Source organism: Podarcis bocagei (assembly GCF_964188305.1).
Source record: "Podarcis bocagei genome assembly, chromosome: 7".
Classification (NCBI taxonomy): domain Eukaryota; kingdom Metazoa; phylum Chordata; class Lepidosauria; order Squamata; family Lacertidae; genus Podarcis; species Podarcis bocagei.
The window spans coordinates 94,555,888-94,583,570 of NC_138132.1; the positions used below are offsets into that span (position 1 = coordinate 94,555,888).

At 50.7% G+C, this 27,683-nt stretch overlaps 2 protein-coding genes across 2 annotated transcripts in view; both read right to left on the reverse strand.

Annotated features, from left to right (window-relative positions):
• The window catches only part of LOC308592421 (uncharacterized protein), a gene marked incomplete at its 5' end in the record, with an annotated part of 9,431 nt that extends 1,809 nt beyond the window's left edge, over positions 1–7,622 (reverse strand). Inside the window, 7 exons of the mRNA XM_081203827.1 lie at positions 5,632–5,737; positions 5,855–5,959; positions 6,067–6,225; positions 6,518–6,682; positions 6,856–6,990; positions 7,367–7,481; positions 7,615–7,622. Coding sequence (XP_081059953.1) covers positions 5,632–5,737; positions 5,855–5,959; positions 6,067–6,225; positions 6,518–6,682; positions 6,856–6,990; positions 7,367–7,481; positions 7,615–7,622 — 793 coding nt within the window. The remainder of the gene's footprint in view (positions 1–5,631; positions 5,738–5,854; positions 5,960–6,066; positions 6,226–6,517; positions 6,683–6,855; positions 6,991–7,366; positions 7,482–7,614) is intronic.
• On the reverse strand, positions 6,832–27,659 carry LOC308592422 (uncharacterized protein; the record flags this gene model as incomplete). Its single annotated transcript, XM_081203828.1, has 10 exons — positions 6,832–6,990; positions 7,367–8,058; positions 8,170–8,284; positions 8,438–8,580; positions 8,938–9,087; positions 9,203–9,321; positions 18,647–18,788; positions 19,921–20,083; positions 20,235–20,302; positions 27,561–27,659. 9 exons carry the CDS (start codon positions 27,657–27,659, stop codon positions 7,918–7,920), a joined length of 1,140 nt encoding a protein of 379 aa, XP_081059954.1. The 3' UTR covers positions 6,832–6,990; positions 7,367–7,917.
• Between the last annotated feature and the right edge of the window lie 24 nt (positions 27,660–27,683).

Consider the following 27,683-nt stretch of genomic DNA (forward strand, 5'->3'; position numbering starts at 1 on the left):
GTTTGAAGCATTGGTTAAGCATGGGCAGCCAGGACCCAGACCGGAGGGGGTTGGGTTGGCACGGAGAGCAGGAGGGCTTGTGGCTCACTTCGATGGGAATTTACAACAGTACCCCAATTTTCGAGCAGACGTAATGTGCGCACTGCAACTGCTGGCGAAAGACTTTAGGGATGAGGAAGAGAAAGTGGGGTTTATACTATCCCATTTGCATGGGGATGCTAAAGCGTGGCTACGCAATTTGTGGAGGGATAAAGATCCGGCGCTTCAGAATGCAGATGCCTTTATCAAAGCGATGGATGCGTGCTTTTTATCTACCATTGACGTGGATCTTGCCCGACGGGAGATTCATGGACTGAAACAAGGAAGGGCGAGCGTACGCCAGTATCACGCCCGCTTTTTTGCGCTGGTCAGTGCCTTGGAATGGGACCGGGATTCGCCCCCAGTCAGAGACCTCTTCTGGGAGGGATTAAGCAGTGCTGTTAAAGACGAAATTGCGAGGGGGGAGAGGCCCCGGAGCACGCAGGAGGTGGTCCAAAGGGCGCTGACTGTGGGGGTGAGGCTGGAAGAACGTCCGTGGTGCAGAGACGAAGGACGTGGAGGGCGCGAAGCAGCGAGAAGTTTCTCTTTCGTTCCCAGGGACGCTACGTGTGCGCAATCTACACCTCCGCCAGGAGGGGGAGTGGAACCTATGGAGGTGGGAGGAGCCAGGGCTCAGTCAGCTACCAGAGCCCCTGCACCGGCGGCAGTCAAGACTAAACCTCCTAGAGGGACCAGGAAGTGTTATATATGCGACAGCTCTCAACACTTGGCGAAAGAGTGTCCCCAGAGGAGCTCCAAGCACACTGCAGCCTCCGCAACGGTGAAAGCGGCCACGCAACACAGCGAACACCAGCAGGGAAACGACGATGTCTGGCTGGAGACAGAGGCACTGGGGCCCAGCCAGACGCATCACTGAAGCAGTCCCCAGCGATCTTGCAACCCACAGACCCCCTCCCACCCAAACCAGTAGTGCAACTCACAGCATCTCTCCAGCTGCCCGATGGCGTCACTATCGAAGTCCCGCTTTCTGTGGATTCTGGAAGCAACGCAGACTTTATAGCACAGGATTTTGTGGAGCAGCACGCTATACAGCTATTGCCGGCCACTCTGCCCCTGCAAGTCGTCACAGTGGATGGCAGAGAGTTGCTGGGGGGGCAGGTGGTGAAGCAAACGCCGCCAATGGTGATGCGCCTTGGCAACCACAGGGAAGTCATCAGTTTTAACGTCACACGACTGTCGGACACACCCATTGTGTTGGGCATGAGTTGGCTGGACAGGCACAGTCCGACACTGGCTTGGTACCAGCGACAGCTGATCTTCGGCTCCTCTTACTGCGCAGAACACTGCATCCTGCCCGGACAGGAGGGAGAGGAGGAGGAATCACAACTGCAGTTGGGAACGTTGCAAGCAGTCCCCCACAAATACGCAGACTTTCTGGAGGTCTTCTGCGAGAAGGAGGCAGACAAGTTACCACCGCACAGGCAATATGACTGCAAGATTGACCTCCTACCAGGGGCGACGCTACCGAAGGGGAGGCTGTATTCCATGTCTGAGGATGAACTACAGGAACTCAAACAGTTCATAGATCACAATTTGGAGCGCGGTTTCATCCGGGAGTCCAGGGCAGTAGGGGGCAGTCCTGTTTTCTTTGTGAAGAAGAAGGACACGCCCCAAAAGAGGCTGGTGGTGGATTTTCGCCTCTTGAACAAGATGACCAAGCCCTCGGATTTCCCCATGCCCAGGATTGACGACCTACTGGCGACGGTGCGCAAGGGACGCGTGTTTACCAAGTTGGACCTGCGAGGGGCGTACAATCTCATCCGCATGAGGGAGGGCGATGAGTGGAAGACAGCCATGTTCACGCCTCTGGGCACCTACGAGTACAGAGTGATGCCGTTTGGATTGCAAAACGGTTCTCACTGTTTTCAAGCTTTCATGCATCATGTGTTGGCGGGACTCCTCTACAAGAAGTGCGTCTGCTTTCTGGATGACATCCTGATATTCTCCGAGTCGCAGCAAGCGCATGACCAAGACGTTCGGGAGGTGCTGGAGAGGTTGCAGCAGCATAGGCTGTACGCCAAACTGGAGAAGTGCCAGTTCGACACGACGGAGGTGGATTTCTTGGGTTACAAGTTGTCGGACAAGGGGCTAGCCATGGACAGCGCCAAGGTGCGAGCGGTGTTGGATTGGAAGAGCCCGCGCAACCGGAAGGAGGTCCAGCGGTTTGTCGGCTTCGCCAACTTCTATCGCAAGTTTATCAAAGGGTTCGCGATGCAGACGGCGGCTATTACGGACACGCTAAGCTCCAAGAAAAAGAAATTCATCTGGACGGAGCAGGCAGAGCAGTCCTTTCAGGCACTCAAGCGTCTCTTCGCGTCGGAAGAGCAACTGCTGCATATCGACCCCAGCAGACCGATGCGGGTAGAGACAGACGCGTCCGATAGAGCAGTGGGAGCTGTCCTGCTGCAGAGGGACCCACAGGGGGTCTGGAGACCGGGAGCGTTCTACTCCAGAAAGCTCAGCAAGTCGGAGCAGAACTACACCATCTGGGACAGGGAGTTGCTTGCCATTCATGCAGCATTCAAAGCATGGAGGCACTTCCTGATCGGCGCCAAGCACACGGTGCAGGTCTGCACGGACCACAAGAATCTGGAGCACTGGCGCACGGCGAAGTTCCTGAACCAGAGGCAGATACGTTGGGCGGAGTTCTTTGCTGACTTCGATTTCCGAATAGAGTACGTCCCAGGCGACACCAACATCATGGCGGATGCACTGTCCCGAAAACCGCAATACCTCGAAGAGGCGACGCCAGCGGCAGCCATGCACATCTTCGCGCCAACAGCGTGGGCGTGCGCTTCAGCCACAGTAGACCTGGAGGCGGTGCGGCGGGCGTTGCAGGACGACTCATTCGCGCAGGCGAAGATGGCCGAGGTGCACAAGGGCATGGCGAAGAGCGACGAGTTCCAGATACGGGACGGCTTGCTCTTACGTAAAGGGGCCATCTACGTGCCTGGAGATGAACTTCGCGCCAAGGTACTGCAGCAGTTGCACGACGCACCCACGGCCGGGCACTTTGGCACGGAAAAAACGGTGGAATTAGTCGCAAGGGACTTTTGGTGGCCCAGACTGAGAGGGGAAGTCGCGGACTACGTCGCGAGGTGCGACACCTGCCAGAGGGCCAAGCCGGTGCACAAACCACCGGCGGGACTGCTCGAACCGCTGCAAACGCCGTTTGAACCGTGGGAGAGGGTGGCCCTGGACTTTGTCACGGATCTACCCAGCTCGAGAGGCAAGACGGCTGTACTAGTGGTGGTGGACTTGTTCACCAAGATGGCACACTTCATACCGTGTGCGAAGGTGGCCACGGCAGAACAAACAGCCAAACTGTTCATAGATCACGTGTTCAAAGTGCACGGGCTGCCGCGGTCTATACTGTCCGACCGCGGTCGCCAGTTCATCTCGAATTTCTGGCAGAAGCTGATGGGCTTCCTGAACGTCAAAATCAACCTGACATCAGCGAGACACCCGCAGACCAACGGGCAAGCGGAGAGGGTCAATGCCATCATGCAGCAGTACCTGAGATGCTATGCCAATCAACAGCCTGCGACGTGGGTGGATTACCTGCCGCTCGCCGAGTTCGCCTACAACAACACGAAGCACGTGTCCACAGGGGTGACACCGTTCTTCGCCAACAATGGGAGGAATCCCAGAACCTTCCCGGGACTGGACAGAGTGGGGGAAGGGGAACCGCAGACGGCGGACGCTTTCGCGTCTGAGTTGCAGGAGGTCCACGATCAACTCCGACGGCAGCTGGAGCTAGCGAAGCACGCATACAAGGTGCAAGCGGACAAGCACAGGCGGGTTGGCGAAGAGATCCGAGTGGGAGACTGGGTCTGGTTGGCAGCCCACGCAGTGCCGACCAGATCGTTAGCCAAAAAGAAGTTGGGGCACAAGCAACTCGGTCCATACCAAGTCGAAGCGCAGATCAACCCAGTAGCTTTCAGGCTGGTGCTCCCGGAGGGTTCCAGGATGCATCCGGTGTTTCACAGGTCGGTGCTCACTCCCTACAGGACACCTCACAGGTTCCAGGAACCAGGAACAGCACCGAGTCCGTCTCAGGAGCGGTCGGAGGCGGGAAGATTGCCACAGCAGGACCCCATCAACGAAGTCACGGAGATTTTGGACTCCAGATGGGGGGAAGACGGAGTGGAATACCTCCTAGCCAGAGAGGGCACCCGGGCTAGTGCTAATAGCTGGGTGCCAGACTACGCTTTGGAGGAACCCCTGCTCAAGGACGAGTTTCATGCCCTTTTCCCACACAGACCCATGCCAGCAGGCTTCTTCGACGACTGGTTGTTCACGCCCACACTTTCCTCCAGCACGTTCCATGGCTTCGACTCGGACGGGGAGCCCGCACAGCGCACACATTCCCCAGAGGGGTCACCGGAGGGTTCGGCGTCCGACACCTCGTATTGGTGGGACGATCGGCCAGAGGAGCAGTGGCGCCGGAGGTGGCTGGAGATGCCAGGTCAAGCGACCGACGCAGAGACTGACATGGACGTGTGCGGGGAGGATCTCGGTTTCGAGCACGGCGGCACTGAAATGGAGGCGGAGCAGCTCACCGTTGACGAACGCGAGGAGGAAGACTCGGAGGTCTTCAGTTGGCGGCCAGCAACGAGGAGCGAACTGTATCCGGCATTCACTCCTGTGATGATGGAGCACCCTGCAACCACCCTTGAAAGTGGGGAGGGGGGAAGGGGGGGCTTCGAGGGGGGGATGGATGTCAGGGGTTCAGAAGCAGAGACGCAGAGAAGGGAGGAGACAGAGAGCGAGGGGGAGGAATACGAAGGAAAGATGAGTGGGGATGACGAACCGAGATCGCCGAGCTTATCCAGTGAGTCCGAGGATTCCCAGAAGGGAGCGCCAGCGGTCAGAGCAAGGGGGGAAAGCAGGGGGACACCCCAGGAAGAAGGGTCCAGAGAGGAATCAGAGAGCAGCAGTTGGAGATCGGGACCCACGTACCCAGACGGGAACAGCGGGGAGAAAGGGGACCAGATATCGGGTTCCGGAGGCTTTCAGAAGGAGGGAGGGCATGAGTCAGGAGTAGTTACGCCCACCTCGGGGAGCGACGAAACGATCAAGAGGAAGGTTGAGAGTTGGGCGCGCGCGCCAAGTTCAAATGTAGCGGAAGCTGGCGCAGTAAGCAGCCCAGAGAGTGAACCAGGTCCCAAAGCCCGCCGCAAGGAGGCGGAAGGGTCAGGGGGGTCCGCGTCAGAAGAGAGTAGGAAAAAGGAGACCCCGGGGGGCAGAAGGACCCAGAGACGGAGGGAAAGGCGCAGGAGGTGGAGCAAGGCTAGGGTATTAAGCTGGTGTGCTAGAGGCGGAGACTCAGACGGGTCTTCGCCGGTCTGACCTAGAAGAAGTAGGGCTGCATATTGCAGTTTGGAAATGGAAGCTGTAATCCAATAAAGACTCTTTTAACCTGAACGCTGGCTAACGTGGTCCTATGTGAGCTGGGACTGAGTGGCAGCCCTGACAGTTACCAAGACGTTTCTGTCCATCCCTACCAGGGAAGGACGTTGCTTGACTTACCCAGAAGCAGAGCTGCCACCCTGGAGACTGCTGGCAGCCTGTTGGCAGACGGCTTCATACAAGATAAGGCAGCACTCCGAAGGACGTCCTTGCTGAAGGTCTTGCTCTGTGGGCAAAGACAAAGGAGAAGTGGCACCAGAGAGGCTTGAGAGCGCAGCAGAAGAGCCTTGCACTCCCAGAGACATGCCTGGGCAAAGCTGCCAATGAAGCAGAGGGAACTTACCAGATGCTTGGCAGCCTGGTGGAGAGCAAAGTGGAGGCTAAATTTGTTGGGACGAGCCCACCACTTGACTTCTGGGGCTAGATGGGAAAGAGCCCCCCTTGCGGCCTGCAACACAAGAAGAGAAGAGGGTTACAAATTGCAGTACATAGTCTCGGAAGCTCCTGAGAACAATCCCTCCCTCCTACTGCATAAGTCCACCTCTTTGGCCTCACCTTGGCCACTTCGTCCTTGTCTTCGAGGTGAATGAGGACCACAACCAGTTCGTTAATGGCTTCTTCTTCTGTTGATGTTATGGGAAGCCTTTGGTCTCTCACCCAGCCTCGAAGCACGCCCAGATGTTGGATGGCTGATGCCCGGACGGAGTCTTCCTCCTGTAGGCAGAAAACATCAGAGACTGTGTTTCTCATCAGAGCAGTTTCCTTTCTCCTGCCCACTGGGGTGTTCTGAGGCTGCTCAGCCCCCTATCCTCCTCCTGGGGGAGACTGGGGGCGGAGTGACTCTCCCCCTGTGTTTTCCAGGCAGGCTTCCAAGAGAAGGTGCTCCAGAAGAACAGCCTCCTGAAGCCAGAACATCTCCGCTGCATGCCAGTCTAAACCCCACCCTTCCTCTTCCAAAGCATTCCTTCTCCACCGTGTGTGATGTCATGTTTTTCCTCATACTCACATGGGCAGCCAGACCGCAGTAAGTTGCCAACAGCATCTTCAGCCCTTTCCCATTCAGATTCTCGTAGAAGTAGGCACGGTGTACCCGCTCTATCAACTCTGGGAGGACATCGGCTTTTGCATCATGGAGGGAAACCAGCAGCAAGATTCGCAGATGCTTAGGATCCTACACAAAACAGAATCTTTTCAAAGGTCTGAAATGCCTCACGCCTTTTAGCACAGCCTCTTCAGTATTGTGCCAGCAAAAGAGTGCTGGGCCATGATTGGAATCGAGATCTGCACCCCCCTCCCTCCCTCCCTCCCTCCCTCCCTCCCTCCCTCCCTCTGAGCATCACTTGCCATGCCAGAGTCCAGAAGCAGGGATATCCCTCTGATGCTGAGCTTCCGGACTTGCAGGTAGTCATGTTCCAGCCAGTTGAGGAGCCACTCCAGTGTATCCTCATAGGGATAGACCTCCAGACGGCAGCTGAGCAGCTAAAGGGGCCCAAAGAGGAAGAAACCCTTCAGTGATGAGAGGCTGAGGGACGTTCTCCTTTTACCCACCATTTGCAATTCTGCACAGAGCAAACCCACTGAAGTGAATGGACCAAAGTTTGCCATGTACATCAAATCCAATGGGTCTACTCTGAGGAGCACTAAAACAGGCAACAGTCCTTAGGCTCAAAGTAGCCTTGACATAACCCACAGAATTTGGAAGGTAAAGGCAACTGCAAGGTCCAGATTCTGATGAAGGCTGGTTGCGGAACCAAGGACACAAAGGGAGCTAAAGAACACAAAGTCCAACACGACCGAAACCAAGCCAGGGCCTCCTTGCTGCACCCATTTCCTCCTGCACCTCAGTCCCCCTCACCTCGATGTAGATAGCTGCCACGACTTGTGGCATCCCGTCAAATGCCTTGCCCTCGAGAGCAGCGATGATATCATCCACCATGGGAAGGATCCACCGGCGTTGCTTTCCGATAACTCTGAAATGGAGAAGCAGATCTTGGTAAGGAAGGGAAAGACACCGCAGGAAGCAAACAGGGACACAGTCCAACCCCGTGCCTTCAGCTCCGTTTGCCAGACCATTGGGGAAGGTTACCGTGTTCTTCCTCTTACCTCACCATGGCAGACAACCCCTGGCTGAAATTCTCCCGGCAGAAAAGTTGGTCGACGATGGCCGTGTCTACTTCCTCTCCAGTGGTGCCAAGAAGGAGGTGCAGAACTCCCTTAGCCCCTCTGGAACCAAAGCAAGGCCATGATCACCAGGAGGGTCATTGCCACACACTCAAATTCCTTCCCCATCCTTCCTCCCTAGCAGCCGCCTGAAGGAGAGCCTCCCTTGGAAAACCAAGCTGGAATGAACCCCCCCCCCGAGGCTGAAGGGGTAAGGACTCCATTGGTCTCTTTGGAACACACTACTCACCCGATGAATTCCTGCTTGTAATGGAAGTTGAAAACCATCCCCAGGAGAGCGATCAGCAGCTGTGGGATGTTCCGGCGCACAGTTGCCTTGTATTCCTCCATCCTGAGGATGGCGTGCAACAGGCTGGTGAGATGTTGCTGGAAGAGAGAGAGGTGCAAGTCACTTTCCCTGCTTTTCTGCAGAATACGGGAACCCCTAGATATTACCCTGGGAAGAAGGAAGCCAGAAGGCAGGTGGTTGGTCCTTACCACTTGGGTGGCAGATTTCGCCAAGCGGCTTTGGTACATCTGCCTGGGCATGAGATGGAGCAGGTCTTCTGGGTAGGCCGTTGCTAAAATCTCCTTCCAAACTCTCTCGCAGTCTCTGTGAATGCAAAAACAAAAGCAATGGTCAGATTCAAGTCTTCTGCTTGCTGCCATGCTCCAGAGAGAGGAAATGGCAGCAAGGGCTTTCTGAGCAAGCCCTGCAGCTTGCCAACCTCCCCCTTAGCCCAGTACAACCTGGAGGGCTCCATACCTGAAGGGAAACTGGAGGAGATATTGCAGCACTTTCTCCAGGTGCTGGTGTGACAGGATGGACAAAGCGAAGACGGCCATGTCTCTGCCTTGCACTGTAGGCCCCTGGCTGATCTTATAGAAGGCCTCCAGCAGCACCTCCACCTGTCAGAGAAAAGGAGAGAGTTGCTTGGAGAGTACAAGGAAGCGGGGCTGTCTGCAGGCGGATCCCTCCATCCCTCATTGAAAGAGGGACCCTTGACCTGTGTGCCACCACAGCCTCTTCCTTCCAAAGTACCACTCAGGGTCCTGGGGAGTGTTGGACCCAGGCAGGTCCAGGGCGCCAGTTCCCCTCTCCATTCTGCTCCCAGAAGGAGGAGGCTTCCCCCTCCCTGAACCCATGTTTCTCAGGACCCAGGCCCCTCTCCACTAACATGTGTCCTGGCCACCCAATGGCAGGAGGTTGCCTCCCCTACACCAAGCAGAGAATCTTCTTCTCGCCTACCTTTGCAGACACCTTACCTCCACTTTTGGGCCGCCAAACTGCTCGAGGAATTCGTGCAGCAGGTGGGAGATATCCGATCGGTTGAAGCTGCACACGACAACCAGGTCTCTGGCCAGGAAGCACATGGCCTCCACGAGCTGCTCCGCAGGGAGAAAAGCGCCAAAGACCTGAAGCGAGAGAGGAAGGTCAGAGATGCCGGCAGGGCAGGGCTGGGGAGCAGAAAGCCCAGGTGCTGCCTCTGCGGAACCCAGAACATGTGGCTTGAGAGAGACAGCGACTTACCGTGGCCAGAGTGCGACAATTATTCACAAACAGTTCAGGAACCGGTCCTCCGGTGGATTTGAGGACGTCCTCAGCTCTGGTGATGAGCCTTTGGTTCCACATAGTTCGTATCTGTGTCTCTGCAAAGGAAAGCCAAAGGGTTAGTTTGGGTCTTGCTCACCCCCACCCCATGCTGCGATGCAGTGGCGTAGCGTGGGGGGTGCCAGGGGTGCCAGCCGCACCGGGCGCAACATCTGCGGGGGGCGCGAGTCCAGAGGGAAGGGACAAGTTCCTTCCTCCACCGGGCTCCCCGCCGCCGCCACCGCCAGCCTTACGCCCTAGCGCGCACGCACCCTCCGCCGCCACTGCGGCTGCGCTCCGCTCACTGCTCGCAGGAGGAGCAGCCGCTGCAGCAGCGCTGACGCCGCCACCGACGCCTGGCCGGGCACGTGCAGCCTCCGCACCCCGACGCCGACGCCATCCCCTTCCCCCTTTTTTCCAGAGCTGGGTGAGGGGGAGGTTTTAAAAGGGGGTCTTGCATTGGCGATCCTTTTTTTTTTTTTTTTAATAAATTTTTATTGGTTTTACAGCATTTTTAAGAAAAACAAACAAACACAAAACAAAACAAACATAGAAAATACTTTCAAAGATATTTTCATAAACCTCTTTTCTTGGACTTCCCCATACCTCCCCTCTCTGCATCCCAGTGTCCATATTTGAACTAGCAACTTCCAATTGTTACTTTCTAATCTCTGTCATCTTAGTCCTCCTTTATTATCTAGCCTTGTATCCCTGTACCCTGTTACTTCTAGCAACCACAACATTTTAACATTCGTTAAGTTTGTAGTAGTCCTTAAGATAGCTCTTAAATTTTTTCCATTCTTCTTCCACCATCTCTTTGCGTTGGTCACGGATTCTGCCTGTCATCTCAGCCAGTGTCATATAGTCCATCACTTTCATCTGCCATTCTTCCAGAGTAGGTAAATCTTGTGTCTTCCAATACTTTGCGATGAGTATTCTTGCTGCTGTTGTGGCATACATAAAGAAATTTCTGTCTTTCTTTGTCACCAATTGGCCGACAATGCCCAAGAGAAAGGCCTCTGGTTTTTTAGAAAATGTACATTTAAGTACCTTTTTCATTTCATTATAGATCATTTCCCAGAAGACCTTTATCTTCGGGCATGTCCACCAAAGGTGGTAAAAAGTACCTTCAGTCTCTTTACATTTCCAACATTTATTATCGGGCAAATGGTAGATTTTTGCCAGCTTGACTGGGGTCATGTACCACCTGTATACCATTTTCATAATGTTTTCCTTTAAGGCATTACATGCCGTGAATTTGATACCGGTGTTCCATAACCATTCCCAGTCATCTGACATAATGTTGTGTCCAACATCCTGCGCCCACTTAATCATAGCAGATTTAACTGTTTCATCCTGTGTGTTCCATTTCAACAGCAAGTTATACATTCTAGATAAATTCTTAGTATTGGGTTCTAACAATTCGGTCTCTAGTTTTGATTTCTCCACTTGGAAACCGATTTTCCTATCCTGTTTAAAAATTTCCATTATTTGACGGTATTGAAACCAATTTTCTACTTTGTGCTTCAATTTCTCCTGACTTTGTAGTTTAACCTTGTCTCCATCCTGTTCTAAAATTTCCCAATACTTCGGCCATCCGACCTCCATATTGAGTTTCTTCACTGCTTTAGCCTCCACTGGTGACACCCATCTAGGGGTTTTATTTTCCAATAAGTCTTTGTATCTTATCCAGACATTAAATAATGCTTTTCTAACAATGTGATTTTTAAAGATACTGTTAACCTTGTCATACCAAAGATATGCATGCCAACCAAAAGCATTATTGAAGCCTTCCAGATCCAAGATGTCCGTGTTCTCGAGGAGCATCCATTCTTTCAGCCAGCAAAACGCTGCTGCCTCATAGTACAATTTTAGGTCCGGCAGGGCAAAACCCCCTCTTTCTTTAGCGTCAGTCAGTATTTTGAATTTAATTCGGGGCTTTTTGCCCTGCCAGACAAATTTCGAAATGTCTTTGTGCCACCTCTTAAAACATTCCATCTTGTCGAGAATCTGCAAGGTCTGAAACAAAAATAACATTCTAGGCAATACATTCATTTTAATTACTGCAATTCGGCCTAACATTGACAGTTTCAGATTTGACCATATTTCTAGATCTTTTTTAATCTCTGACCAGCATTTTTCATAATTGTCCTTATACAAATTAACATTCTTAGGTGTTAAATAGACCCCTAGGTATTTAACTTTCTTAACCACAGTCAAACCTGTTTCCTCCTGAAATTTCTCCTTTTCCATATCTGTTAGGTTTTTCCCTAAGACTTTAGTTTTTTGCTTATTCAACTTAAATCCAGCCACCTGGCCAAATTGTTGAATTATTTCTAAAACCCTTTTCGTACTAGTGTTTGGCTCTTGCAAAGTCAATACTAGGTCATCTGCATACGCTCTTAATTTGTAATGTTTAGCTCCGACCTGCACACCTTTGACCTGCTGGTCATTTCTTATCATATTCAGCAACACCTCCAGAACCGAAATAAAAAGTAATGGGGAAATTGGGCACCCCTGCCGAGTTCCTTTTTCTATCTTAAGTTCCTCAGTCACGACATTATTTACAATCAGCTTAGCTTTTTGTTCAGAATATATTGCAGCCATACCATTCTCAAAACCCTGGCCTACCCCCATCCCATGAAGATTCTTCCTCATAAAACTCCAAGAGATATTATCAAAGGCTTTCTCCGCGTCCACAAAGATCAATACTGCTTTAGTGTTTATATTCACCTCCAGCTTTTCCAAAATGTCTATTACATTCCTTACATTGTCTGCTAGGTGTCTTTTAGGGAGAAAGCCTGCTTGGTCTTTATGAATCTTCTCCATCAAAACTCTTTTAAATCTTTTTGCCAAAATGTCTGCAAAAATTTTGTAATCCACATTAAGGAGTGATATCGGGCGGTAGTTCTTGAGTTGAGTCTTTTCAGTCTCTGACTTTGGTATGAGTGAAATATATGCCTCTTTCCACGATTCAGGTGCCCTTTTTCCCTCAAGGATCTCATTACAAACTTCTCTTAGTGGTTGAATCAACCATTCCTTCAGCGATTTGTAGTATCTAGAAGTCAGTCCATCTGGTCCCGGAGATTTGCCCAGTTGCATACTCTGAATGGCAGCCTCTATCTCTTGTTCTGAGATTCTCTGGTTCAAGTCCATCTTACTTTGCTGAGAGATATTTTGTAGTCCGTATCTTCCAAGGAATTTGTCTATATCTTCTTCATTTTGCGGGCCTTGGGTGTAAAGTTTTTTAAAATAACTTAAAAAGCAATTTCTAATTTCATTAGGTTTAGATATGCTCTTTCCATCAACCTCTAGGCTTGTAACTGTATTTAGTTTCTGCCTTTTCTTCAATTGCCATGCCAAAAGTTTACCGCATTTATTTGCTGATTCAAAAGTCTTTTGTTTCATTTGCTTTATCTTCCATTCAATCTCTTGGTTCATCAATTCCATATATTGAGTTTGATATAACTTAATCTCTCTTAAAATGTCCTGAGACTTTGGTTTTGTTCTTAATTTCCTCTCTCCTTCCTTTATCATTTCCAAGATCTTCTCTTTTTTCTCATTTTGTTTTTTCCTCTTTATTGAATTTTGTTGAATCAAAAATCCTCTCATAACAGCTTTACTTGCGTCCCAGATCACTCTTTTCTCCACGTCAGTCCTCAAATTTATTTCAAAATAATCTTTTAAGGTCTTTTGGGCCTTCGTGAGAATCTCCTTATCTCGAAAGAGGGTGTCATTCATTCTCCATCTAAATTGACCAGTTATTGTGAGTTTCATCTCCATCTTCACGGCGTTATGGTCGGAGCAAGTTTTTGGGCAGATTTCCACTTTCTTAATCTTTGGAGCCAGTCCACTAGTAACCCAGATTTGGTCAATTCTGGTCCAGGTCATCATTGCTTGGGAGAAGAAGGTTCTCTCTCTCTCCAGAGGGTTCCTTGTTCTCCAAATGTCTATCAAGTCCATATTTTCTGTCATTTCGAAAAAAGTCTTAGGGAGTCTCCCTTCTTTAGTGACTGTTAGTCTTTGTGCCTTGTCCATATTAGTGGAGACCACGCCATTCATGTCTCCCATGATTATCATATTATAATCCAGATAGTCCGTCAAAGTTTCATGAAGTCCCTTAAAGAAGTCAGATTTGCCTTCATTTGGTGCATAAATTCCAACAACTAAAAGTTTTTCTCCTTGTACTTGTATCTCCACAGCCAGATATCTCCCTTGTTCATCTTTAAATATCATTTTTGGAGCCCATTTCTCCTTCACATATATTACCACTCCTCTCTTCTTAACTTTGTCTGATGAAATAAATTCTTGTCCTAACCTTTTATTTGTGAGTAATCTCCTGTGGGCTCTAGTTATGTGAGTTTCTTGTAAACAAATCAAATCCAATTGTTCTCTGTTCAGAATATGAAATACTTGTCTTCTCTTCAGAGGCCCATTCAGTCCATTACAATTCCAACTAAGGAATTGCAGAGCCATCTTGTTATTTTCTTAAGGCTCCTCCAACAGCTCCAAGTTGTTGCTCTTCTTCTGACGGTGGTGGTTTTTGTCCAAACGAGAGACTCAGGATGTCCAGTGCTCTCCTCTGTTCTGCAAGTACGTCCACAGTCCCCTTCTGTAGGTCCTCCTGATATCTTGCCAGAAATTTGTCTTTATCTTGAATTGTCTTTATTTTCACTTTCTTTGCCTTGTAGTCGAATGACAGTCCTTGTGGGAATTCCCACCTGAAGCGGATCTGATTTTTCTTTAACAAAAGCACCAAATCCTTGTAGAAGTTTCTTAAGTCCAAGATATATTTTGGTATGTCTTTAAAGATCTGTACTGCTGAATTTCCAATTTGGAGGGCTTTTCCAAAGTGTAGTCCTAAAATTTTATCTCTTTCCTCCTTAGATCTGAGTGTGATCAAACAATCTCTTGGTGTCTTTCTATCTTGCTTTTTGCCGAGTCTAAAGGCAGTTGTGATTTTGAACTCGTCTTCCTCCAAGTCCCAGCAATCCGCAAACTCCCGTGTCAAAAATTCCACAAGGTTGTCACTTTCATTCTCCGGAATCAGTCTTAATTTTAAGTTTCTCTCTTTCCTCTGTAACTCCCACAAGGCCAAGGTTGCATCATGCTCATAGACCTTCTTGGCAAGTGGCTCTAATTTCTCCTGCGTCTCTCCAGCTGTGGCTTTGGCCTCTTCGGCAATTTGACGCGTGGTGGCATTTTCCTCGACCAATTTATTTATAGATTCTGTATTCTGGTTTAATCTTGTTGATATTTCTGTTAATTTTTGTGTGTTCTCTGAAGTCTGTTTTGTCAAAGACTCCAGAGTCTGGTTTATCTTAAGCAAAGCTTCTGTCACAGCATCCATAGAAACGGCTGCTCCTTTGTCCTGTCCTGTTGTTCCAGCTAGTCCGGCTGTTACGCCTAAGATCGAACCTCTTCTCTTTGCTTGTTGCAGCTGCAGCTGTTGCTGTTGTTGTTGCTTGGTCTTGGCTCTTGTAGTTATCTCTTCTTGTGGCCCACTCATGTCAAGGTCAATTCCCACGGGATTTATTCTCCCTTGGAAAATTCCACTGTCTTAGGCCGTGCTGGACTTCACTTTATCCTCTAGAGGGAGCAAATCAAAATGGCCATAGAAGGAAATTTCAAAATACATGAACAAAGGAGACCATCCAAGATGTAAAAAGAAAGGAGATTAATCCAGTCAAAATCAATGTTACTAAAGTCTTATAGCTTCCAATTGCCACAGTTGCCCAGTATACTGTTTATACTGTTTCTTCTTAAAATGTACAAAAATCAGGCACTGTGGAAACTTTGTATCAAGGTGTCACTTCACAGGAAAAAGTCAGCTCAGTGTACTAAGAAGGCAGACCGTTTCAGACTTTCAAGTAGATAAGATAGCAGAGGTTTTTTCCTTCAAATAAGTCATGCAGTTAATGTTCAGATTCACCTCCCCTCTGCCCTGCTTGCTAGAGGGGAGATCAAAGGTTTAAATGTCCGGTTTAGCTGATCAAAGGACGAATTTAAACGGATGCAGGTTTAGAGCTCCGTTGCTTTCACTTTCATGCGGTCGGGGGGAGGCAGACTTCCTTTGTTTAAATCTCCCCCGTTTTTAGCCCAATTTTTAAAATTAAAAGAAAAGTCCCAGTTATTTTTCAGTTCTTACTCACGGGGAATCAGTCCGAATTTCTTTTCAGGAAGGAATCGGCGCTCTCCGCTTATGGCGACGCGGCTTCACTTCGCAGGCTGGGTAGCGACTCTCAGCACCGCGCTCACTCCCGATGTCGATCCGTAGCCTTTAAAAAGGCTCTTTCACGGTACCGGGGGGCGCGAAGGTGCCCACCGAGTCTCCTTGTTCTCAGGCTTCAGCGCCTGGGATTTTAGGGGTCCCCCGCTTGCCGTAGCGGGTAAGACCCGAACTTGCGAAGCAGTCCTTCTCCGGAGCTCGGAGGTAGGACCGCCATTAAGCGCTGGCACCGACCGGAAGTCTCCTTGCATTGGCGATCCTGCAGCACTTTGGGCCGCACGACGCGAGCGCGCAGCACGGATCAGACACGACCCCACCCCGTGCATTTCCCGGGGAAAAGTGCTCCGCGTGGGAGGCGCGTTTCCCCTTCATTCCCTCTCGTGCAAATCCTCCTTGGGTTCCCTCCCCCGTCTTTCCTCTCCCTACCTCACCAAAGCCTCACCTCGTCGACTCCTCGCTGCCTCTAGGCTCTGCAGGAACCTTTCCCTCAGCGGAAGAAGGAACAGGGCGCTTCTGCAACTTGCGACTTCCTGCTTCCCTGGGAAACAGAGCCCGGCCGGGTCAGTTGTCCAGCGGAGGGCCAGTTCCCCCCTCCCTCCCCCCTCTCTCTCTGCAACCCTTGCGCCCCCCTGCGTACTACTTGCAATGCAACTTCCACGCTCCATGTGCTTTCATAGAATCTGTCAAGCTGGAAGGGAGCCGAGGGTCATCTAGTTCCACCCACTGCAATGCAGTAATACGCCGCTGCCCCCCTACAAGGGATCGAACCTGCAACCTTGGCCTTATCAGCGCCGTGCTCTTAAACTGAGCCATCCGGGCTCCACTTTCCCCCACCTTCTTGCGTGCCTGAACCTGTCCGCGTTTTGCATTCTAACACTTGCAAGCTCCATCCTCCAGCAGTTCCCTGACGCGGCTGCGCTTCCTTTCAGGCCAATACTTGGCAGCCATAAACTCGCACCGTGTCCAATATCCTATAAAAAGCATTAATCGGAATACCTTGCAACATTTCATCAAAGAAAATTGAGACGCCCTATTCCATAATAATAATAATAATAGTAATAATTTTATTATTTATACCCTTCCCATCTGACTGGGCTGCCCCAGTCACCTTGGATAAAAATATAATAAAACATGAAACATTTTAAAAAAACTTCCCTTCAGATGACTTCTGAAGTTGTAGAGTTGCTTATCTCCTTGGCTTGGGGGTGTCTAATAAAAATAAAAATAAATTATTTATACCCTGCCCATCTGGCTGGGCTTCCCCAGCCACTCTGGGCGGCTTCCAAAAAAATATTAATACGTCTGTCAGGGGTTCAGGAGCAGAGGCAAGGGCAAGGGAGGAAACAGAGAGCGAGGGGGAGGAGGCAGAAGAAAAGATGAGTGATGACGACGACCCGAGATCTCCGAGTCTTTCCAGTGAATCAGAAGATTCACAGAAAGGAGCACCAGTGGTCAGGGCAAGGGGGGAGCCTAGGGGGACACCCCAGGAAGATAGGGCCAGAGGGGACTCCGAGGAGAGCAGTTGGAAATCGGGACCAGCGTCACAGCCAGAGAGCAGGGAAGAGGAAGAGCGCCAGAGATCAAGCGCTGGCAGCTCGCAACAGGGGGGAGGGCACGAGTCAGGAGTGGCCACACCTCCATCGGGGAGCGAAGGAACGGTCAGACGGAAAGTGGAAGGTTGGGCGCGCGCGCCAAGTTCAAATGCACAGGAAAGTGACGCAGTAGGCAGCCAGGAAAGGGAGCCAGGTCCTAAAGCCCGGCGCAAGGAGACAGGGAGTTCCGGGGGGTCGGCGTCAGAAGAATCCCGGAAGGAAGAGACCCCGGGGGGCAGAGGGACCCAGAGGAGAGCAGTCAGGCGGAAAAGGTGGAGCAGGGCTAGGATATTAAGTTGGTGCACAAAGGGCGGAGACTCAGACGGAGCTTCGCCGATCTAGCCATTAGACGTAGAGTTGCACGCAGCAGCTTGGGAATGGAAACTGTAACTCAATAAAGACTTTTACTTAATGACCGCTGGCTAGCGTGATCCTCTGTGAGCTAGGATCTTGAAGCAGCTCTGACAACGTCAAACATTAAAAGCTTCCCTAAACAGGGCTGCCTTCGGATGTCTTCTAAAAGTCTGGTAGTTGTTCTTCTCTTTGACATCTGGTGGGAGGGCGTTCCACAGGGCAGGTGCCACTACTGAGAAGGTCCTCTGCCTGGTTCCCTGTAACTTGGCTTCTCGCAGGGAGGGAACCGCCAGAAGGCCCTCGGCGCTGGACCTCAGTGTCCGGGCACAATGATGGGGGTGGAGACGCTCCTTCAGGTATACAGGGCCAAGGCGGTTTAGGGCTTTAAAGGTCAACACCAACACTTTGAATTGTGCTCAGAAACGTACAGGGAGCCAATGTAGGTCTTTCAATGTAACTTCATACATTGTTGTTGTTGTTGTTGTTGTTGTTGTTGTTGTTGTTGTTTAGTCATTTAGTTGTATCTGACTCTTCGTGACCCCCTGGACCAGAGCACGCCAGGCACTCCTGTCTTCCACTGCTTCCCGCAGTTTGGTCAGACTCATGTTTGTGGCTTCCCCTCCCCATCCAGCTTGGTTTCCCTAGCCACTCGGAAACCCGAACCCTATGGAAATAGGGATGTCAAGGTTGCAGGTTCAATCCCCGCACGGGACAGCTGCGTGGTCCTGCATCTTTCCTCAGGGCCCGCAAGACAGAGCTGTTCCACCTGGCCTTGGTTTGGACTCAGTGGGACCCTTATGTCTTCCCTCCCCTTACAGTTTTGATTTGTGGGCTACTTTTAAAATGAGGCTGCTTTTCAAATTGCATTTTAACCTGTATTTTAAATTGGTCCCTCCCCCCATTATGTTTCTATTGTAATTTTACCGGTGTTAGCCGCCCTGAGCCCGGCTCTGGCTGGGGAGGACGGGGTATAAATAAAATGTATCATCATCATCATCACCACAGGGGGTTGGACTAGATGACCATCGGGTCCCTTCCGACTCTACGATTCTATGATTCTATAAAGTCAAGTGTTACCGGAAAAATCCGAGGGCGCGCTCGCACTCGAGTGCTAAAATCCACGGGTTAGGGGGCGCAAATTACTTGCCTTGCCCCGGGTGCTGACAACCCACGCTACGCCACTGCTGGGATGCATTCTTCCAGTCTTACCTTCGTTGCGCCGCAGGATGGGTAGAAGATGGCAGAGAGCCTCTGCTGCCCACTGCCTGCACTCCGGGTCTTCATCCAGCGCACAAAGACAGGTAATGGCCACCAGCTGGCCAAGGGAGGATGCAGGAAGCGCTACCGATGGCTGAGAAGAAAGCCAGAGAAGGGACTGATAAGAGAAGCAACCCATCACCATTTTCCCTATAACATTTTTATTAAATCTTCCAAACATTCCAAAACATTTAGCATCCTCTACAGAAAAAATGCTGTGATCACCAATAGTCAGCATGGATTTCTGAAAAATAAGTCATGTCAGACTAACCTGATCTCGTTTTTTGACAGAATTACAAGCATGGTAGATGAAGGGAACGCAGTGGATGTAGCCTACCTTGATTTCAGCAAGGCATTTGACAAGGTGCCCCATGATATTCTTGTAAAGAAGCTGGTAAAATGCGGTCTTGACTCTGCTACCACTCAGTGGATTTGTAACTGGCTGACTGACCGAACCCAAAGGGTGCTCATCAATGGTTCCTCTTCATCCTGGAGAAGAGTGACTAGTGGGGTGCCACAGGGTTCTGTCTTGGGCCCGGTCTTATTCAACATCTTTATCAACGACTTGGATGATGAACTCAAGGGCATCCTGATCAAATTTGCAGATGACACCAAACTGGGTACCTTGACCCTCAGGATAATCCTCCTGGGGTTACGAGGTTCACGGAGCCTTCGTGAGCCCTCTAGACCTCCGTGTTGCTCGAGACTCCCACGAAGGGCAGGCTCGCGCTCCTTCCTGTGGCTGCGGCGTTCCAGAAGTCTCCCTTTTGACTTTTTTGTATGTGGGGGGTGGGGTAGATGTTTGGTTGGGCTTGGGAATTTGTTTGATTTTGATGGATTTGTAATTTTTACAGTTTTTTGTTTGTATTGTTTTATTTCCTGGGGTTTTTTGTTTTGTTTTGTTTTTGTTTTAAGATTTTATTTTGATCTTAAGGGGAGGGGTCAGGGCTGCCGGGGAGTGGGTCCCAGCCAACAAAATGGCTGGGGCATGTTCCACAGGGGGGGATGCACTGGTCCAGTATATCTGAAGGAGCGTCTCCACCCCCATCGTTCTACCTGGACACTGAGGTCCAGCACCGAGGGCCTTCTGGCGGTTCCCTCACTGCGAGAAGCCAAGTTACAGGGAACCAGGCAGAGGGCCTTCTCGGTAGTGGCGCCCGCCCTGTGGAACGCCCTCCCGCCAGATGTCAAAGAGAACAACAAAAACTACCAGACTTTTAACTCACATATTCCTGGATCTTCTGCAGGAAGGCGGAAAGATCTCGGAGCACCTTCCTTCGGATCCTCCCATTCTTCATCCTTGTGACCACATCCGCAAGTCTGTCCTTCAGCTTGTCCTCATTGACGCTTTCAGGAGGAAGATCAGCTGGAGAAGCTGTGCTTGGGATGCTGAGGGGAGACAGGAGTAGCACTTTTGTCAAAAGGATTTATTGACTCCCATCCTTCAAAGACCCCAAGCACCACCACCATAGAAATAATGGACCGGGTGTTTTTTTAAAAAAGCAATAGATTATGGGGGAGGGGAGTAGCACAGGATTACCTTGGAGGACGATCCTCCCAATCTTCCAGACTGATTTCCAATTTTTGTTCTTCCTCAAAATCAACTCCCTGTCCATGAGAAAAGAGAAAAGAGAAACAGGAACGTCAGAATGTGAAGAATGGATCAGACCCATTCATGTTTTTGTGTTCATCAGGAAAGCCACGACGAGGTAGGTTGGGAAACAAACTGAAAATCTCTATCCTCCATTTCCTTAGAGACCTTATTCATCCTTCTATTCATTTAGAGCATTTGTACCCCTCTCTTAAGCCAAAAAGGCTCCAAGAGAGCCTTCCATAAAATCAAATGCAAGAAATCCCTAATGCCTAGGCAGCCCTACGGGAGGTCCGGCAGGGATGTCTAGGCTGCGGATAGCAGCCTGCCGCTCGGCGGGCGGTGCGCCCTGAAGCAGAGCGCCCCCCGCGCCAGGCAGACATCCGCAGTGTGGGGAGCCTTGCAGGAGTTCCCGCAGGGCTCCCCATGCTGCAGATAGCAGCCTGCAGCCCAGCGTGAGGGGTGCCCTGAAGCAGAGTGCCCCCCGCGCCAGGCAGACATCCGCAGCGTGGGGAGCCTTGCAGGAGTTCCCCACAAGGCTCCCCAGGCTGCGGATAGCAGCCTGCGGCCCCGCAGGGGGGGGCGCCCTGATGCAGAGCGCCCCTCATGCGGGGCAGACATCGGCCAGCCCCACAAGCTCGGGGGACAGCAGGGAGGCGCAGCCCCGCCATCCCGCTGTTCCTCGACCTGGTTCTGTTTCCCCGACCTGCTTTGGGGGGGGGGGAAATAAAGGGATTTTTTTTTTCCTTTATTTCCCCCCAAAAAAACTAGGTGCGTCCTATGGGACGGAGCGTCCTATGGGGCGAAAAATACAGTAAACAAGGTTTTAATAACAAAAACAAAAACTCCTTATACACTAAACACATCAGCAACAAACCAGACCCAACCGCCAACCCGTCCCCCGGGTAATGGGAGAGCTAGGTGCTGCTCCTTATATACTACACCCGGGTTCTGTTTCCACATGAGATTTGTGAATAAAGATCCTAAGAACGACTGAGAAAGTGCGCTCTGCAACCTGCAATTCGCATACCACCTTGCTGGCAGCTGTCCTGTGTCTCTTTGTAATGGAGATTCCTGCTGACTTTGTAATGCGGATCCACTGAAGGACTTTGAAACTATCCTATCTCTGTCTTTGTTCTTAGAAGTGAGTATCTTAGTTAGCTATACTAAACAATGTCTATATTTTATTTTATGTGCCTGCTTTTTAAGCATGTTAACTTTGTGTTTTTTAAAATAAAATTTTTAAATAGAAACTTTCTTTTGTCTTATGTGCCAATCTGAGGGAAAATCTAAGTTCAACGCCTGACTACTGTATTTTTCGCACCATAGGGCGCACCGGACCATGGGGCGCACCTAGTTTTGGGAAGCAGAAAACAAGAAAAAATTATTCTGAACCCCAGAAGCCAGAACAGCAAGAGGGATCTGGCTTCTGGGATACCGTGCAGCTGTTCTGGCTTCTGGGATAGCCGCGCCAAGCCTCTTCAGGGCAGCAGGATGAAGGCTCCCCCTGCCCGAAGAGGCTGCGCAGGGCTAAGGCAGAAGCCAGGACAGGCACATCGCTGAAGAGGTGCTGCGCCTTCTCTCTCTCTGCGCAGCACCCCCTCCTTCACAGGAGAGGTGCTGCGCAGAGAGGGAGAAGGTGCAGCGCCCTTCAACGAAGCTGGAGAAGGAACAGAAGGAGACCCTTCTGTCCCTCCTCTGGCTTCGCATGACAGGTGCGTTGCTCAAGGGGCACTGCACCTTCTCTCTCTCTGCGCAGTGCCTCTCCTTCACAGGGAGAGAGGGAGAAGGCGCAGCGCCCCTTGAGCAAAGCTGGAGGCCTCAGGCGCGCTGCCGCGAAGCCAAGGAGCCTACATTCGCTCCATAGGATGCACACACATTCCCCCTTCATTTTTGGAGGGGGAAAAGTGCGTCCTATAGAGCGAAAAATACGGTACTTGGTTACGCTATACCTGATGAATTTCTGCCTGCAGGTTTGTGGAAGCAGCTTGCAGAGTGGGGCAACCGGTAACAAAGGAGCATAGTCTTCTCCCTTGGACTGTGCCTCCGGGTGCCCTGAGATGAGGGAGTGGTGGCAGCATTACCATTTCTGTGGCGTTTTGTCTTGTCAAAAAGTAAGTGGCTGCCGGCCTCCGTTCCAGAAACCTGACCCAGGTGGAGGGTAAGGGCAGGTGAGGGAGGGGTGAGTGGCCAGAGCCCCTTTACTACAACATTGTTTCTAAATTTATTGTTTTGCATTGTTTTCAAATGTCTGTTTTAACCATATTTGCACAGCAGTTTCTAATGTTGTGAGTTGTCCTCTATTTCAGAGGCTTCTACTCTGCAGCCTCTTACAATTGTTTTAACTGCCAGTCTTTTAGTTCTTATGCTCTTACAGTTGTTTTAACTGTGTGTCTTTGTTTTTTAGTTCTTATCTGTTTTAATTATCAGTTTTTATCCAACCATTATCCGTGTTTAATCTTGTATTTTATTCAAATATTTTTGTTGGCTATTTGCAGTATGGTAGCGCTGCAGAGAGCTTGCTGGGGAGACCATGCATTAAAAAGGGACTCAAAAATAACTTACCGTATTTTTCGCCCTATAGGACGCACTTTTCCCCCTCCAAAAATGAAGGGGAAATCTGGGTGCGTCCTATGGGGCGAATGCAGGCTTTTGCTGAAGCCTGGAGAGCGAGAGGGGTCGGTGCGCACCGACCCCTCTCGCTCTCCAGGCTTCAGGGACACATCCGCAGCCTAGGCAGCCCTACGGGAGGTCCGGCAGGGATGTCTAGGCTGCGGATAGCAGCCTGCCACCCGGCGGGCGGGGCGCCCTGAAGCAGAGCGCCCCCCGCGCCAGGCAGACATCCGCAGCGTGGGGAGCCTTGCAGGAGTTCCCCACAAGGCTCCCCAGGCTGCGGAATCGCTGGGGTTCAGACCAGAATCACTGCAAAGAGGCCTTCTGGTATTAGGGGTGCGTCAGCAGGCAGCCTCCCCCAAACCTGTGTCCTCCAGATGTTTTGGAGCGCAATTCCTGCCAGCCTCATGCAACAGCTGGTTGGGGAAGGATGGTCCAGGGCAGAGCATCACACAAAAATAGCATATGCTAATAGCTATGTGGATATTTTAAGTTCTTGCTTTAATTTAAATAGAGCTGCAATACTGTAGCAGGGAAGGTTGTGGCTATGGATGAAAGAACTGTCTAAGAACTGTCTATGTCATTCTTCTCATTTTTCCAAAATTAAATTCAGCTCTTCCACATTTCTGAAGCAAGTTGCTATTTTTTGTAATTTTAAAAATCCATGAAAATTCTTCAGCATTGCTGTATGGATTTCTGAGTCCCATAGTTTAACTACGTGCTGCACAAAGAACTCCTCTCTTTTGTCTCTCCCAAATCTTCCAACATTCAGCTCCTCTCCTAATGTTAGGAGGGCGGGAACTTGCTACTCTCTTATATACCAGACTTTCCATGAGTTCCAGAGTTATGAGAGTTGGGGAGAAACGTTCCTCTACCCACTTTGCGCAAGCAACGTCTTTTGCTTGTATGCTGTTTTCAGAAATATACGGTACTACACCCAATTGCTGACACAGCTTGATTAGCACAACTCAGCAGCACCTGCCATGTTTCACAGCTGTAAGACTGGGTCTCTTTACTTGCCCTGGCCCTTAAAGACATACACAACTTGTCAAGCAATAAGGAACCTTCACATTTTAAAGTGACCATTCAACAGTTTTATCCTATGCCTGTTTCTTTGTCCTCATTTGCTCTAACAATTATCGGTTTGTTTGTTTTTTAAAAAAAATCCTCACTGCTACTTTATTTACGGTATATGCTCTTTCTTTTTTTTTATCCTAGTCTGTGACCATAATAAAGTTCATACAAGTAGGTCCCAGGGTTAGGTCCCCTGGCAATGGCAACCTACACTTTCCTGCCTGGGTCTTTGGGACGCCATCCGCTCCTGTTTCCTGCTTGGCAGGGGTTAGGACTCGATGGCCCTTGTGGTCTCTTCCAACTCTTCTATGATTCTATGATTCTCCTGTAGTGACAGAGCCAAGGCTACTAGACGCCACCTCTGACAACGTCCAACGACCGTTTGAGAAACCTCAAACGGTCCCAAGCTCCGTTGCTAGGCAACAGCAGCTGAGAGCATGGAATTCCGGCCTCAGTGCCAAGGTTCTAGGAGAGTCCGTGTGGCCTAGTGGTTAGAACTATGTTAATGCCATGCAACGCTAGGGTGAGATATATATATATATTCTTTGAAATGTACAGTTTAATACTTTTTCTATTATTTGTAGCCTGCTTTGCAGGCTCTTGCTGTCTCCTAAAGAAGCTGACAGGATTGCACCCCTGTACTTACTTATGTGTTTGCCGTGTACATTTCTGAACGTTTATTTTATATTTGGGGCCTTTGAATTCTGAACTCTGGATTACCGTATTTTTCGCCCCATAAGACGCACTTTTCCCCCTCCAAAAATGAAGGGGAAATCGGGGTGCGTCTTATGGGGCGAATGCCTGCAAGGAGGTCCCACCGGGTGCGCGAGGCTTGGGGCGGCAGCCTGTCGCCCGAAGCACGGGGAGTCCTAGGGAGGGCTCCCCCTGCTTCGGGTGAGTGTCAGCAAGCCTCGCGCACCCGGCAGGAGGTCCCACCGGGTGCGCGAGGCTTGGGGCAGCAGCAGACTGCTTGCGCGCACCTAGAAGCTTGGGGCGCACTGAGCTCAGCACGCCCCAAGCTCCTGGTGTAGCGCAGCGATCCGCTAGCCCTGGGAGAGCCCCGCGGCTCTCCCAAGGCTAGCGGACTGCTTGCGCACACCTAGAAGGTTGGGGCACGCTGACCTCAGCTCGCCCCAAGCTTCTGGATTAGCGCAGGGGTCTGCTAGCCCTGGGAGAGGCGCCCGGCTCTCCCACGCTAGCGGAGACCTTGCCGGCACGCAGAAGCTTGGGGCGCGCTGAGCTCCGCACGCCCCAAGCTCCTGATGTAGCGCAGCGCACCTGGGGGGGGGAAATAAATTTTTCCCCCTTTATTTCCCCCCCAAAAATCTAGGTGCGTCTTATGGGGCGAAAAATACGGTAATCCCACTGCCCACTTTGGAAACCACTGATTTAAATTAATACCTTCAATTGAACGAGGCCATTACCCACCAAGGGCTTCTGAAAAGGGCCGTCAGATTTAGACAGGTTTAGGGTGGGGAGGAGGCAGTTGCCAAGCTCTTCAAGGCTGCCACTTGGAATTGCGGCTGGAAATGGTCTTTGACTCCAAGACAGTTGGCTGCCTGAGGCCGCAGAGCAAATGGTCTCCCCTGTCCTCCAGTCAAGACTGCATTTTATTGCATTTATTATCTCCATGGTCGTCCTCCTCCTCCTCCTCCTTGTTCTCTTCACAACAACCCTGGGAGGTGGATTAGGCTGAGCGGCTGTGACTGGTCCATGGTCGCCCAGGGAGTAACAGAACTGAATGGGGATTCGAACCTTGGTTTCCCAGGTCCTAGTGCAGCAGCCTAACCACTACACCACCCAGGCTGTCCTGGATTTGGTGGAATATGCCTTCTTGCACCCAAGACTGGCCCAGCTAGTCTGGCATCTGAAGCAGAAAATCCCATGAGTCGTTCTCCCTGGGAGGAATAAGAATACCGGTACCTAGGAGAAGTTGGTAAGAGGCAAGTGGATGGTAGGGGGTGCTGGAGATGCAAAAGACCAGTGCTTTTGTTCTGGGGGGACGCATACCCCTAAAGACTTTGTGAATCTTTGTACTTTTGTCCATTTACTGTATTTATTTCCCCTGATTTGAACTATAAAATGGAGATTTTCTTGAGTCAAAATAAGAGTGCCCCTAAACAGTTTTTTTTGGGGGGGGGAAGCACTGCAAAAGACTATCGGACTTTGAAAAGATGGTCTCACTGGACCAAGTTAACGAGTTGAATTAATTAAATTACTTGGTTTTAACCTGATGTTGAATAAATGTGCAACTCATTGTAACTGTTTTGAATGTTATCATCTTCCTTGGTGGGTCATACAAACCACTATTCTGAATAATGTTTTTAATAGGGTAGGGGCACTTGGGATGAGTTCATGGAACCGGGGGGGGGGGGGGAGCGGTCCTGAAAAGGTTTGGGAACCAATCTGAGTCAGAAATCCTTTGTGACTGGCTGCAATTGTAAAAAGTGTATGTGGGAGTTTGCTCACCATCAGAGAGTGGGGGGGTGGGGTGTTGTTGCCGAGTTCTGCCCCTATGGCAAAATATATAGATCTGGCATTGTTTGGTTCCCCAGAAGAGCTGGGTGATAATCCCACAAGCAGGTGGTGGAACTTCATCTCTCTCAAATGGCCTGCACTGAATTAAAGCAAACCACAGCACTTGAACAAACGTGGGGTGTGTGTGTGTGTGTGTGTGTGTGTGTGTGTGTGTGTGTGCTTTCTCTTTCTGCAGTTTTATAAGCCCCGTTCCTGGAATCTTCCCTAGACCTTTGAGGCAAGGGATGTGCTTTTTTTTCCAGGCCTGAAAATATGGCTCAGAAATAGAAGGCTGCAGGCTGCTTCAAGTCAGATGTGGCCCAGAGATGGATCATTAAAGGGATGCTCAAGAACAGGGAACAGCGCTGCATGCCCACATTTAATTGCATGTTTGCTAAAGTGGCACCCAAAAGGTTTTGGTTTTGGTTTGCTGGCCGCCAAAGGAATAATTCTGGTTCAAATAATAGTTTGCAGAATCCAGATATCACGAGCAATTAACTATCCCCCCCCACGCGCCCCCCAGAGAGATTCTGCGGCTCTTGTTTCTTGAGTCTTGACTTGGGGGAGAGAGAGAGAGAGGTGGTGACAGTATGGCCTAGGGGTTATGGTGTCAAACCAGGGCCTAGAAGAGACCAGGGTTTGAATCCTCCCCTTGGCCAGGAAGCTTCCTGGGTGGCCTTGGGGGCCAGCCACTGCTTCTCAGCTTGACCTCCCTTGCGAAGATAAAATGTTGCAGAGATAAAATGGAGAGGAAGAGAACCAGGCATGCTGTATTGAGCTCTTGGAGGAAAGGTGGGCTGTAAATGCTGGTTGGCAAGCATCGTGACACCCGGGGCGGGGCGTACATAGCAACGCCGCACATGCGCTGTACATAGCGGTTTGCCAGCGGCAGTGCTCAAGTGCCGTATGGACGGTGCTGGGATCCTCCGTTCACAGTTGTAGCGGCGACGGAGGGATCCCACCGCCGTCTGTACGGTGCTCCAGTAGCGCCGGCGGCAAACCGCTATGTACAGCGCATGTGCGGCGGTATTATGTATGGCGCATGCATGTGACGCCACACATGCGCTGTACATAGCGGTTTGCCACCAGCACCGGGATCTTCTGCTTGCGGCTACAGTAGCAAACGGAGTTTTCCCCACATGCGGCTGCAGCGGCGTGATGGCTGCTCATGCCGCCACGAGCCCCCGCGAGGTG